The sequence below is a fragment of the Trypanosoma rangeli genome (genome assembly GCF_003719475.1).
Source record: "Trypanosoma rangeli strain AM80 chromosome Unknown Tra_15.4_contig_00221, whole genome shotgun sequence".
Classification (NCBI taxonomy): Eukaryota; Euglenozoa; class Kinetoplastea; order Trypanosomatida; family Trypanosomatidae; genus Trypanosoma; species Trypanosoma rangeli.
The window spans coordinates 20,088-33,785 of NW_021705963.1; the positions used below are offsets into that span (position 1 = coordinate 20,088).

Sequence of the window (13,698 nt, forward strand, 5' to 3'; positions counted from 1 at the left end):
CAAACATAACAACAAAAAGGGAGATGGAGAGACAGCAAAGAAAACAGCGGGAAACAGCATCAACAAAATACAACTGGAAAGAAGAAACAACAGCCGACACACACACACAACACACATATATATATATACACACACAGACATATATACATATATACATATATACATATATACGTGTTAATCAACCGTACCACACGTGTGTCGTGTGCGTTTGTGTGTTGCTGCGTACCTGAAAGACATGTCGACAAATGTGTAACGACTGCCCGCAAAGAAAACGGCGTCAATGTCACTGCCCTTCAATAGCAATGATAATACCAATAAAAGCGGCGGTGGTTTTACTCCTTTTCCTGCGAGGGTCACTCCTCGTTTTAGATAAGAATCAATAACATGCGTCTTCCTTCTATCAGAAACGCCCTCACACCCTTCCGCACGCTTCTCCTCTCACGGGTGTGAGGGCGACGGCATAGCTTACCTCCTCTCCTCTTCTCCCTCCCCCTCCTGCAGCGTGCGCAATTCGGTGAGGAGGGTTTCCGCACGCCGTATGATGCGCCAAAGCATGGTCACCTCATCTCCAGAAGAATCTTCCGCAGCACCACCACCACCATCACCCGCTGCATCCGCGGCAGCAGTAGACGCGGTGGCCGTCGCGAAGAGCGGCAGGGAGATTTCCCGGTTGCCTCCGGCCGCCTCCGTGCCTCGTGAGGAGGTGGATCGCCGCAACCTTTCCTCGGCAAGAAACTTGGCTCGTGTCAGGTCATACACGGCGCTGTGAACTTCGTGCATTCGCTGATGCAGCGCGCCACGGTGCATCCACAACTGGGGGTATTGTGGTGACAGTACAATGGCAGCGGAGAGCGCCGCCACAGCCAGCGTGTATGCATCCCTACGGTGCAGTTTTGCGTAGAGTCGACCCAATCTGCAAAAGGCGCTCATTAACGTCTCAACACGTTCTTGCATGAGAACAGCCGGCACACCCCTGGCACGCATGGAGCGTTCATTTACGTGAAAAGTCAAGAAAAAAACGATAAGATTCATCTTTTGTATGGCCTTCACAATGCCACGCTCCTCCGAAGGGCGGTTGATGTGCCCAAATGGCTTGCAATGAATCGTCATCTGTTGCGCCGTGGCACATGCAGGAAGAGCGAAATCCTCCACTGTATTGCTGCCACTATACTGGTCTCTACTGTCCGTATTGTCATGGTCCGCGTGATCGTCTGTTTCAAGCCGCCGTTGCATGTTCGCCTGGCGTGTACCGCTCATCCTGCGCAGGGCTTTTGCCTCCTTGTCAAGCTTTTGCACCACGCGAAGGGAGTTTTCAGGGTGAACGAAGAAGAACGCAGTGGTGTCATACACATTTGCAAATCTATCAAGGGAAACAAGGTAATGAACCTCGTGCGGGGAAACATGCTTGGGCTCGGACTCATCTTTAGACCCACCATTGTGCAGTGCCTGGATGCTGCTGAAGGAGTTGAGTGAAGAAAGGGACGTGCCCGGGGGTGTGCCCCGTTCCTCCGCTAGCTCCCGCAGTGAGATGCTGCCGCCTCGCATCTCCTCCATCACGCGAGCTTGCAATGAGGCGGCGGTGCGTAACTCATCCGCCAGTGAACACAGCAGAGCGCCATCGTCTTCACAGTCCTGTTGCACACTCACAAAGTCCTTCTCCCCGCTGTGCATCGTCTGAAGCGAGGCCTCTAGCCAGAGCGGGAGGGACATGCTCCCCAGCTCCATGCCAATGACAGTCTTGGGCGTGAGCAAACACCCCGTGAGCAAACTTTTTTGCACGACAGTACACGACACAGTCGCACCATCTCGGGGAGAGGCAAAAAAAACACGGCGCAGAAATGCCAACGCTTCTTCGTCCGTCGGCGCCTTCTCGCCTCCTTCTTCTGCGTCCGCCTTGACATCTTCAGAGCCCCTTCCGCACTTAGTGCCCTTGGTGATGGTGCCCACGCCGCTACTACACTGCTGCGTTACCGTCTCGGCCCCAACAAAACCGGTTTGAGGGGGAGGTGCCAAATGACAACCCAACGACACCGACGCATTGGCTACAAAAAAAGCACGAAGAGCGCATTGATACGTTTGTGTGTCTATAAACGCCATTTCCGACGGGTTAATACAGAACGCTGAATAGCGAAAGATGTGAATCGGCAATATATAGTTGTATACACGCTCGGGTGCCATCTGCGTCCTCTCCGGCTCCTTTGGCAAAGAAGCTGGAGCATCCACAATGTACTTTTGAATGACAGATAGCCACGTGGGCACACGAGGAAGGAGGTACAATAGCTTGACGCGGAGATAAACACACCGAAATGGGGAGCCTCCAGGGTTATTAAAAAGGTGTGAAACGTATGCGCTGTGTATGCTCTCGTAAAAGGTTTTTGGGTTCATGATGAGGAACGCAAACTCCTCACCAGGACGCATCGCACGTACTGCCACTTCAACGTCGCCAAGCAAGGCAGAGCTGTTAGGCGTCAGGCATTCCTCATCGCCGCCTAGAGGTAGCGACACCTGAGATGGTGGTAAGGGATTTCCCATGGTCCTGCACTCTTCCGCACGGAAAGGCGCGGAGTGTCGGTTCTCACGTAAACTTCGTGACATTTGTTGTGCCACTTCAAGCCACTGCTCAGAAGCCGCCGGGTGCAACGCGTGAGGCGACTCCCGGACTAATTCTTCCTCCGTGTAGCCATCCGGCGTTTCTGTCACGATGTTAAAGGCAGCCGGGAGCTGAGAAACAGGAGTCAACGAATACTCAAAGCACACCCATGAGGCCAGAGACTGTGGGCGTCGGTAGCCCCACCACGTCGGCTTCTCTGTCGTTGCTGGTAGCAGACTGTTAGTCGCCGTAGCAAATAAAGAGGAGTCGGCCCTGGTTGATGGATACAGCACTTCCATCAGATGTGTGGCTGTGCCGTCGATCATAAACAACGTGGGTCGCAGATAAATCCCACGGAGACGGGCATGCGGAGATGTCTCACGCAAAATATCCTCAGCTCTCCCTCCGATTCGGTTGGTTTTGCCGCCGAAGTGCTCTGTACCTCCCGAAAATGGCATGGGAGCATGTCCGCCACGCAACCGCAGCAGAGTGGATTTTTCCGGGCTTGTCTGGCTGTGGGGCTGCATGCCTGGGACGCAGCAAGCAAAAGAGCTCCACCCCTCTTCCCGTGACTGGCGCGAAGAGGTGGATCCGGAATGGCGCCTCCGCTTCGTCCTTCCAACGTCTCGGGGGTGGTTTAGATCGTACAGGCGCACCACAAGAGTAGTTGGAAAATAAATGTTGCAAGAAGATCAACAACGTCTAAAATGATTGTTTGTTCCCTTCTCTTGCGCGTTTGCTGTGTTACACTTCCCGTGTGGCAGCCAGACATGCATGCAGACACGTAAAGAGAGGAGGAGAAAAAGAAAGATGTTTCCGGCGGCGGACTGCGGGAGATCAAAAACGCAGCTGAAGCCACAAACACAAAAAGAAGGCGGACTCTTGCAATGTCGCAGAAAACGACGATCGTGCACCCGGTGAGCAAAAAAAAAAAAACAACAACAACAATGACAACGACAACGACGGTAGCCAACATCGTCAAAAACTGGCGGTGGTGTTACGAGATCAAAACGAAAAAGAAGAAGAAGAAAAAAAAAAGAACATGCAAAAGGACTGTCAAATTTTTACTGGCTTCGGGCGCACACGTGCACATGTAGCACCTCCTTTACAGCCTCGTTTTCCGTTGTTTTCCCCCTCTTCCTTTAAATCTTTTCATGTCATCCCCATTTCTTTTTTTTTTCTTTTCTTTTCTTCCCTTGGCCTCATTTCGTTTCTTGATTGGTTGCCGTTGTTGCATCGGTTCCCTCCTCGCTTTCTTTTTTCACACACGCACACACATCAGAAGACCGGCGAGGAACCTTCTTTTTTTTTCTTTTGGCGCCCATGAACCCGTACGTAATACATGGCTACGACCGATTCGAGTGCTTTGGAGAATTCCCGCCTGCTCCCCGTTGGCCCTGCCGCTGCTGCTGCCTCTCGTGGTATCGGGGTTGCCTCGAGTAGTGTTGCTGCCGCTGCTGTTGTTGTTGTTTTCCCTGCTGCTGACGTGGAGCCGAGTGGCCGAAGGTCTCCCTCTTTTGTCCGTGCGGCGACGGGAAGGATCGTTTGCCGCCACGGTCATCCTCCCACCTGCGGGGCTCCCCTTTTTTGCCCTCTGGCCGCCCCTGTCGCACCTCATTCGTGAAGACTGTAACGACTGCGTCCCTGTCCGACTTTTGCGGTTCCCGTGAGGCGTGGCGCGTCTCCTCTCCCCTCTGCCTTTCGACTGCCGCGGATGCAACCGTCCTCGGGGATGGCGAGGAAGCGGGCATGTCCCGCCTGACATCATCCGATTTGTTCGCCGCAGTGAGAATGTCCACGGCGCTCGTAAAGAGCACGTGTCGACTGCCCAGCTTCATCCCCACCGCCACCTCCAACTCCGTCAGCACTGGATCAAAGTCCTCTCGAAGGCTCAAAATGTCACCACTCTGCATTACACGCAGCGCGGGGGAATGCGTGGGGGAGGAAGCCTCCACAGCTGAGCTTTTGCTGACGACTGTGTCCGGGGGCGGTTTCATTGCACCTTCCTTTGCCACGATGGTGGCGGCGCCAGTGTGCGGAGCCGTCACCGTTCGCTGTGTTGCGTTGCGGCGGCGGATCATCGCCATGCGTTCCTCACTCTGCTCCAGAGCTACCAGGGCCTCAGGGAAGTGGTTAAACACAGCTGACATGGCCACATCACGTATTGCAGGCTTCGGCATCAGTAAGTGCTGTGCCACCGCACCGCCGCTAACGCTGCTGCTTCCCTTACCGCCATCACTGCTTGTCGGTGCAGGGGAGTCATCCCGCCGCTTGCCCGACGGAAATGAGGATGAAAGCTCATCTGGTACAAAGTAAACATTGGCAAGAACCCGATTTATATCCGCCATGGGGATGTGTAGTGCGTGAAGGATGTGTTTAAAGGCCTGTCGACGACGATAGGCGGGTGCGATGGCAAGAAGGTGCCGCATGGCGATGCCAGGTTCCCCGCGGAAGCTCCACATGGCCGCAATGGCATTCAACGCGTTCGTGACGCCAACAATGTGGTACGGCATGAAGAGTCGATGCGACAGAAAAAAGTCAGCCAGCTTTAAAAGGTAGGCATCCTGCCAATCCCGATCCAGCTGTTCTGACATCATACTCATGCGGTAGGCGGCGACGTAGTCCCGGCCAAAGCTAACCTCGGCGTGAAACACACTGCAGGTTGCCAGCGTGTGGCCGTGTTGATAGCAGTGCCTGCAGAGATCATCGTGCAGGGTGCGACTCAAATTTGTGACCAACTGATTGGTGTACGTCTGGCGCGCGGGTGGATTGTCAATGTCCGGCACCAGCCCCTCCGCCTCGTATATCGCTACCAACTGCGCCCGACGCTCCTCCACTGCCTCCTCCGGTAACCCTGCCGCACGCCATAGATCGGTGTACACACGCGTGGGCGGCACAAGTTCTATGGGAATCCGCCGCAACACACGAGCGCCCGCAGCCACTTGTCCTGTCGCAAACGAACGCCGTATGAGGCGGAGAAGCGCCCGCACAAGGGAGGGGTGCGCCCGAAGCATCTCCCCTGTGAGGTTGCCAAGGTTGTACATGTGGTACACGTAGGCCGTAGCGGCGCGGATGCCGTCAATGGTGCAGTGAATACCGCCCACTTGCGTTGCCATGTATTCAAGCTTCGCCGCATTTGTCGGCTGTGCTGCCAACTCAGGGCAATCCAAGTATGCATGACTCACGTCAAAACACAGGAGACAGCGGCAATGCATGGGTACCGCTGCCGCTGCAGCTGGCTCGCTAAACACACCCAGCACCGCCTCATCATCCATCGTCGACGGTGACGACGACAACGACGAAGCTGCAGTGCCGCTGTTCAACAGTGTGCGGATACTCTCCTCGGAGAATCGCTGCATGCGCAGCATCGCACACGTGGTGTGACAGGAGATGAAATCTGCAGGAGTCCTCGCATACAGTCGGCAAGCCCCCTTCTCATGTCCGACCGCTGCCAGCTTCGCAATGGTTTTATTGACAGCGTAAACAATGAGATCAGCCGCGTCAATGCGTCGTCGTGGTTTACGTGCCGTGGATGCTGCGGTGGCAGTATCAGTGGTGTCATGATCGTCATCGCCTTCCACTTGAACTTCCTCCTGAAAGGAGTCCACGCGCTGTAGCAAAAATCGATAGAACGCGTGCAGCCGTTCGGGACCAGCAGAAGTCCATCCGTCCACCTGGGCCCGCAACCGCTTTGCCCGCTGGTCCCCTTGCAGAGGGTCATACAAGGCCGCTTCAGCTGCTGTAACAGCCACCGAAGCAGAATGTGCATCTAATTCGTTCATCCACAGTACAAGTCGCGGGCACTCAAAGGAGGCATGTCGCTCGTCAAGGCACATGCAGCAGGTGAGGGCCACCTGGACAAAGTTTGGATGACTCTCGTCCTCAACCCCAACTGCGCTCCGTTTCCGCAGCAGCTCCCGTGCCTCTTCTGCAGGAACGTTGAAGTAATGCGTCATGGCCAGGTAGGCACGGTCGTCCCGAAGATGCAGGGGAATGTGGCAGAGGACAAACGCAGCCCGTCGGTACTGATGATAGTGACTAAGGAGAATGGATAGGCGGTTCACCTCCACGCTGTGAACCTCCGCAAAGAGCTCACGGTAAGGGGACTTCACAAAGGTGGTGTAGGCATCCACCACAAGGCGACTATTATCAGTGCCACATCGCAATGCCGCCTCCACAACAAGTCGTAGACGCTGCAGCATCGCCCGCTGTTTCTCCTCCATGGTCATGTTAATAGATACACGTGCTGTTGAGGAAAAGTCCCGTGTGATGATGGGGCATGTCTTCCAGGCATGTAAACCAAAGCACACCTTACACGTGGTAGAGGTAAAAATGGTCTGAAAAAATTTCTCTTCGTTCTGGATCAACTCCTGTGGGGAAATCGCCGCATATTCCGCCTCACTGCAGCCAAACAGGGTCGCCACTGCCCATAACGTGTTATTCTTGCACCGTAAACGTGGTGAAACAAACCGAACGTACAAATACCCTGCCAGCACCCGTTCCTGCAGCCAACAGAGGCGTTGTATCAACTGATCAATTCGCTCATGATCGTGCGGGGTGGCCCTTAACATGACGGCACGACGATACACCATAAGCATGTATGCAGCAACAACGGCATCCACAGGACGCTCTCCAGCATTCGCAATGCGGGCTCTAATCTCTGTCATGACATCACCCGAGTCAGCGTAGGCAAAATGACGCCATGGCGCAGATGGACCCGTTTCAGCCCCGCAGGCTGCACACTCCACCCGTGAACTCCACTCCGAGTTGTGCTCCTGACACCACACACACGTCCATGGGCCATCCATGCGCATGTGCATGAGCAACTTCGACTGCTGCCCACGCTTCCACTCTGATTGTTGATGTTGCAGCATTGCGCTAGACGCATCCGATGCTAGCAGCGATGGTGGTGCCGCCAGGTGTCGTGCAACGGCTACCACCACCCCACGCTGCGCCAAGGCGTAGCGCCTGGCCGCCTCCTGCAACTGCAGGCGTCTCGATGACTCCTCCATAGCCGCATGAACGTCAAAGGGAACCTCGGAATCATCTGCGCCCCCATTACCTGTACCGTGGCTTCCCCCCTCAAGTGGGAAGAGCGGCATGCCTTCTTTCACGGATACGCCAGGTATGAGCGGCACTGTCTCGCCCAGGATCTCGCGCTTAAACACACTGCGGGCGTCTGGTGGTGGTCGTATGGAGGATAGTGACGATGTCACGCCCATCTCATGAGAAGGCACGGATTCCTCTGCTCCATCACCGCCGCCGCCCTTTGACCAGCGATTGATGCGATCATGCAGTCGTCGCCTGCCTCTTTCGCGGAGATTTTTCCGTTTCTCGCGGAGGCTAGCAACGTGATCGTTTGACAGCTGAAAACTTGGTAGTGCGCTTGGGTCCTTCGCCGGCACAACCGTCAGGCACAACGGGCAGGAGCGCTCAACGTAGACGTCCCGCTCCGGCAAAATAGAGCTGCACATAGGACACACCAGATCCTCCATGACGCGCATAAAGTCAGCACGGAAGCCCTCCGAGAAGGTGTACGCGTTGTCCAGCACGGCGTTATAGAACTGTTTCAGCTCCTCATGCAGCCCCAGCCGGATCAGCACCCGTGAGGCTGGTATCAGGTGATGGTGCAGCTGTGGAAGCAGGTGGACCCCCACGTCCACCAGCAGCCAGCGAAAGACCTTCTTCGTCACCTCACAGGCCTCCTCGGTGTGGTGGGAGGCGTCGAGACGGTGCAGAAGCCAAAGCGACATGTCAAGGCCGTCAACAATATGGCGCGAGGACACAGCGCGGGCAACATTGAGCGACATCCACGGGTCGGCCCCGCGGCAGAGGGCATCAATGACGTACCTCGCGAGGTCACCCGCCTCCTCCGGGATAACGCCAAACCACGCCGGGGACTCGCGGTTCAGGGTTTGGAAGAACCTCCAGACAAGGCCCCAGTGAATCATCGGCAGCCCGCCGCCAGAAGGGGTGATGGGTGACGCACCCGACACCACGCCGAGGTCACTGCCACCAGCCACCACATCTCGGGCCTCACGAACAATTTTAAAAAACAACAAAAAGGGCGAGGGGTGAATTTGACCTTCCTTCTCCACAGTTCTCGTCCCATCCCCCCTCATCAGAGCAACGGAGGATGGTACACGGTGACTACCAGGTGCGACGACCGTGTTTGCGTGCGCCGTTGCCAGTGAAGACGTCCCGGTGGGAGTGGCAGGGGCAGTGGCACTCGGCAAACACGCCTGTTTCTGCATCACGTAGCACGTACGAAGATAACGACGAAGGATATGCAAGGCAATCAGTGGCGATGCCTGCCCAGAAAAAGACACATTCGCACGCAACATCAGTCGTGAAGCCAGACGCGCATCAAGCCCGTAAACAACGCCCTCGGCTGCAGCATCCCCATTGCCGGGGTACAATGTACCCAGCCCCCATGCCCGCTCATCACGCAGGGCCCCGTAGTGCCGCTCCGCGTAACCCACCTCCGCTATGCTCAAATGACACCACACAGGCCGATCGGTGTCCTGTGCGAGACGCTTCACCGAGGTTACACGAACCTCAAACGTCGACATTGTCACCATCTCACCATCCTTCATGGTGTGTCTACTATTCCTATAGTCATTACTATAACCCTCATCTGTCTCTCCAGTGTGTTTCGCTGAAGTCGTTGTCTCTACAACCGCCCCATTACTCAGCAATTCCGAGGAGATGCACTGCCCCGTTCGTATGACGCTGCCTGCGCGGGGAGTCTGCCTTGGCGATAGCGTCAGTAGGCGCCAGAGGATCGGCGAGTGCGGCATTTTTCCCTCCGCTGCCGCCTCCATCACAGCCGCCCAAAGCCCCGGGGTGATCCAGGCATCCGGCATACTTTCCAGGACCTCAATGGCATCACTAAACAATCGCTCAGCGAGCAGTGCCTGACATAGCAGCACTCGCACAGCTTGAATGTCGTATAATTGTGGGCACCGCCACCGCAGCAAATAGTTCACCGTCTGCAACGCAAAGGACGCGTTGCCTGCTGAAGAAGTTAGACGCACTTGATTAAACGCCGCCTCCAGTGCATGTACCGTAAGACGTTGACACGGTGTACGATGTCGCATAACGTCAAGCAACGTTTCCACAGGTGACGGGGCATCAGGGTGGAAAAGCAACACGTCAAGGTCAACCGACCCACGCTCAAGATATCGTTGCAGGACCCATGAGTATGGCTCATACCGACGTCGACGGCGAATAGAAGGTGATGCAGCAATGCAATGCGTCGTGGCACCCGCCAAATACGCCCTTGGTGCAAAGAAACGATGACGCTGCATAAACAACATAGCTGCATGGCACCCATTCTCTTGCCGCGGGGGTGACGAAGACGCCTTAGGAGTAACTTTGCCCAACGCAGCAGCAGAGGAGGATGAGGACAAAGCCTGCGCAAGACGTGAAGAGTGCCGCATCCGTAAAGTACAAATGTATTCCGCTCCGACAAACCCCTCCCCCCCCCCCAAAAAAAAAAAAAAAATACCCCTCGTTCACTCTATTGCTCCCCTATACCGCTTCTATCTACTTATCCTCTCGTCTACTTACGTAATTAATGACCCTCCCTAATCCCCAACCTCACGCGCGCACACTCACAACGACAGACTCTATGTGTGTGTATACGTATGTACGGTAGTGGATAGACAAATATGTATAATGTGTGTATCCCCAGACTACCCACTCACCCCCAAATCCCTTCCTTCCTCGCCTTGTATCAGTGCCGCCACTGGTCCTACACGCTCCCTCACTTGCACCGATGATGTTATTTTGTTTCTTTTATTTTTTATTTTTTGTGTGTGTGCCGCAGCCACCTTCCTTTGATTGTGTCACCAATAGCAAAACTGAATAAATACCAATAAACTACAAGCAGAACGTGCGGCGGCACGACCTCCTTGTGCGCTTCGCCTTCGCCGGCGCCTCTGTCCCTTGGATGCAAAGATGTGCCCGCTTATTTTCCTGCAAGAATGTATGGACCCCGTGTGAATGACTCTAAAGTGTTTTAATTCAAAAACTAAAACGCTTCAGAATCCCTCGGCCCCTCCTTCTGACTATTTGTGTTTGCCCTTCGGTGTATCTCTATGTGCTCCTCGAGCGGTTGGTGCAGCCTTGACAACAGAGAAGAAAACATAAAAATAATAATAATAATAATAATAATTCAATGATGGATGTCAGACCAAAAAAAAAAAAAAGGAGGGGGAGGGTAAGTGGCTCCTCGCTGCTTCCCACAAGCTGCTCGCTTGAAACGACATTTCAACAAATGTACGCAAATGGAGGCCAACACCCGCGCACACTTCCGCCACCAGCAGCACCCCCGTTGCAACAAGAAGAAGAAAAAGAAAAAAAGAGACAAAAGAGGGGGATCATAGCAGCGTCCGCAACGGCTTGGAGTTCAAGTGCACGTAGCGCTCTACAATGCCCACAAGTTCATACGTCTTTGTTGGCGTCACGTTGGTGTCGACGGCGGCAAACGCGGCATCCAACGTCAGTTCCTCCGGATGCTCCGCAAGCCATTCCTGCAACAAACAACACCGTGACGTCGATGCTAAAGATGAGGAAACGCGCGGACGCTCCTGTGCCTCGGGGACAGGGCATTGATCTCGAGGTGGCTTCCGTTGCTTTAGCACAAGCAGGGGCTCACTGTACCGGCCGCGGCTACCCTCCACGAGCAAAGATCCAATGCGCAATGAGCAGCGTCTCTCGTTGCGTGGGTCATTAGCAATGAGGCCAAGTGGCACCTCCATCACCGTCTCTTGGCCCAATACACCACCAGACGCATCTGCCTGTGTCAAAGCCTCGTCAGCATCACGTGGATGCTTCGCACCCAAAACGTCTTCCCGCTGGTCCCGCTGCTGCTGCTGCTGCTCACGAGCCTCCTTAAACATTTTGGGTGGAATGACGACTTTCCCTTGCAGCTCTAGTAGCAACATCTCCTGCAGCACGCCCTCATCCGGCGCCACCACCCGAATCATGTCCCGCTGCACCCTCCGCACTGTGCGTGTGCGTGTGAGTGAGCGAAAGGTTTTCATCAGACAAAAGAAGCAAGAAAGAAGACACGACGAGCCATCAAAGCAAAAAGGAGGGGGAGAGAGTGGCCAGACCACTCACAGAGGATAGAAAAACAAAAAAAAAGATAGAAAATGCAAAACGCACAACGCTAACGGAGAAAAGGCAAAAAAAAAAATGCCACCATATGTCTCCTTGCAATTCCACCCACCCTTCCGCCGCTGTTCGCCCTGCGCAAAGGAGTCGGTTCTCCCTCCACAACTACATTCTCCTTTCCTCTTCGCGCTTCCTCTTCTTGCTGTTGCTGCCAACACCCTCGCTGGCTCCCTCTCCTTGTTACTATCCTTCTTCCCTTCTCACTGGTCGCTCACCCAGGGGTGCGGTAACTCACGATCAGGAAAATGCTCGCTCCAGATGCGCCGCATCATGTTGTTGCGACCTATAGTCTCACCGTGCAGTGTCCCTAAATTGTACTTCCAGCGATAGGCCATGAGCAGATCATTGTCCTTCTTCCCCTCCACCGTGCACTTGATGTACCGGTCCCGCTCCTTCTGGCACTTCCACGTCGTCCACATCTTGTCCTGCAGGCAACGCGCCATCGTCTTCTCCACCTCCGCACATCGTCTCTCCGCCTCCGCATCGACCGCGTTCTGCAGCTCCCTTACCACCATGGGCGGAAACCGCATTGCCTGGACGCGGTCGATGGTGTCAAAATCCTCCTCGTACACCTTTTCAATCACATTTTTCCCCTTGTCCTTATTTCTCTGCACCGCCTCGGAGGACAGGCGGGCGTAGCGACGCCGCTTCTCCTCAAGCATCCGCTGTTTCTGGCGCAACTGCTCGGCATGGTCAACCTCCGCGTCGGAGACGTGCGCCACAGCGGCCGCCTCGCTGCTGGAACCGGCCCCCATCTACTCGCGACGCGATGCCCACCCCTCCCCACTACGCCGCGCAAAATCACTATGAAGGGAAGAAACAGAGAGCAAGAGAGTTGGAAAAGCAAAAGAAAAACAAAAAAGAATGTTTTTTTGTTCATTTTTTAAACACGGCTTGAGTAATGCAGCAATACAACTTAGCGAAGAGAAAGAGCCGCACCAAACGCGGATATGCATACACACATGTGCAGAGATGTACCCATCTACGCGGCTGCGATACCGCACTCACTGGTTCCCCGCAGGTGCGTGCGCCGCTTCTCTCGTTGTAGAAGGGAGGTTGCGTTGCTCTTCGTTTCCCTGTTGATACCTCCGCTGCCAGCATTGGAATAAAAACCTTCTCTCACGTAAAATGTTCGGCCCCACCCACTTCCACCAAACGTCAGCACCCCTTTCCTTCCCTCCCTCACACAGAAAGAAAGAAAGAAAAAGTGAATAGCAATCTCTTCCACACCCTTCCCACCACAAAAACAGTTTGCCTTGCTTTGCCGTAGAGTTCGGCTTCTTTGCGTAGATGGAGACATTTACGGGGGAAAGACAAAAAAAAAAAAGCAATGGAGTGCTGTTACACGTTGCCGTTCACAGCGCCTTCCACTCACGTAAGGGCAGAGAAGCAGCAGGTTGCCTGCACTCTTCTGGTGCCAGCTGAGATGCAGAGCAGAGGAGGGGGGTGACAAGGGTGTGGGTTATAAAGCAAAGATAAGAAGAGGATAGTAAGCATCAAAAGACTCCCAATACGGTTGTATGTTGAACCAAGACAAGCGGTCAAACAAAACCAACTCAACAGGTTCCTATGTTATCTGAAAAAACACATACACACAGAGACACTGCTAGGGCCCAGCTGTAGCTGCAGCAGTAACCATCAACGTTACCATCAATGGCGACTGTGAGTATTATTCTTATAGAATTGTTACGTCTCTCATCCTAATTGAGTGAGCGCATCCTCCAAAGTTTAGGCATGGGGATGCATGTATGCATGTGTTTCTAGAAGCACTGCCAGAAAAAAAAAGGTGTAAATCGTTTATTGATGCAATGATATATATATTTAAAAAAGCTCATAAAGATCAATAATAATAATAAGAAAAAAAAAAGACCCTACAGCAATGAGAGCCCCCAATATATATATATATATATATATATATATATATT

The 13,698-nt window shown here is 54.1% G+C and overlaps 4 protein-coding genes across 4 annotated transcripts, besides 11 other annotated features; all 4 read right to left on the reverse strand.

The window, feature by feature from the left end:
- The first annotated feature begins 115 nt into the window (after positions 1–115).
- Positions 116–170: a microsatellite.
- Positions 171–465: 295 nt separating this feature from the next.
- Positions 466–3,117, reverse strand: TraAM80_06232 (uncharacterized protein; the record flags this gene model as incomplete). Its single annotated transcript, XM_029383084.1, has 1 exon — positions 466–3,117. One exon carries the CDS (start codon positions 3,115–3,117, stop codon positions 466–468), a length of 2,652 nt encoding a protein of 883 aa, XP_029237120.1.
- A 395-nt stretch (positions 3,118–3,512) lies between these two features.
- Positions 3,513–3,554: a microsatellite.
- Positions 3,555–3,597: 43 nt separating this feature from the next.
- Positions 3,598–3,641: a sequence feature (A-rich).
- Positions 3,603–3,631: a sequence feature (GA-rich).
- A 96-nt stretch (positions 3,642–3,737) lies between the features above and the next one.
- Positions 3,738–3,756: a microsatellite.
- Positions 3,757–3,783: a microsatellite.
- A 153-nt stretch (positions 3,784–3,936) lies between these two features.
- On the reverse strand, positions 3,937–10,032 carry TraAM80_06233 (uncharacterized protein; the record flags this gene model as incomplete). The annotated part of the gene is made up of 1 exon (XM_029383085.1): positions 3,937–10,032. The coding sequence occupies one exon, from the start codon at positions 10,030–10,032 to the stop codon at positions 3,937–3,939; it is 6,096 nt and encodes a 2,031-aa protein (XP_029237121.1).
- A 344-nt stretch (positions 10,033–10,376) lies between these two features.
- Positions 10,377–10,406: a microsatellite.
- Positions 10,407–10,740: 334 nt separating this feature from the next.
- Positions 10,741–10,769: a microsatellite.
- Positions 10,770–10,932: 163 nt separating this feature from the next.
- Positions 10,933–10,968: a sequence feature (GA-rich).
- A 6-nt stretch (positions 10,969–10,974) lies between these two features.
- Positions 10,975–11,640, reverse strand: TraAM80_06234 (uncharacterized protein; the record flags this gene model as incomplete). Its single annotated transcript, XM_029383086.1, has 1 exon — positions 10,975–11,640. The coding sequence occupies one exon, from the start codon at positions 11,638–11,640 to the stop codon at positions 10,975–10,977; it is 666 nt and encodes a 221-aa protein (XP_029237122.1).
- Positions 11,641–11,728: 88 nt separating this feature from the next.
- Positions 11,729–11,795: a sequence feature (A-rich).
- Positions 11,796–11,973: 178 nt separating this feature from the next.
- Positions 11,974–12,528, reverse strand: TraAM80_06235 (uncharacterized protein; the record flags this gene model as incomplete). Its single annotated transcript, XM_029383087.1, has 1 exon — positions 11,974–12,528. One exon carries the CDS (start codon positions 12,526–12,528, stop codon positions 11,974–11,976), a length of 555 nt encoding a protein of 184 aa, XP_029237123.1.
- Positions 12,529–13,665: 1,137 nt separating this feature from the next.
- Positions 13,666–13,697: a microsatellite.
- The last annotated feature ends 1 nt before the right edge of the window (position 13,698 follows it).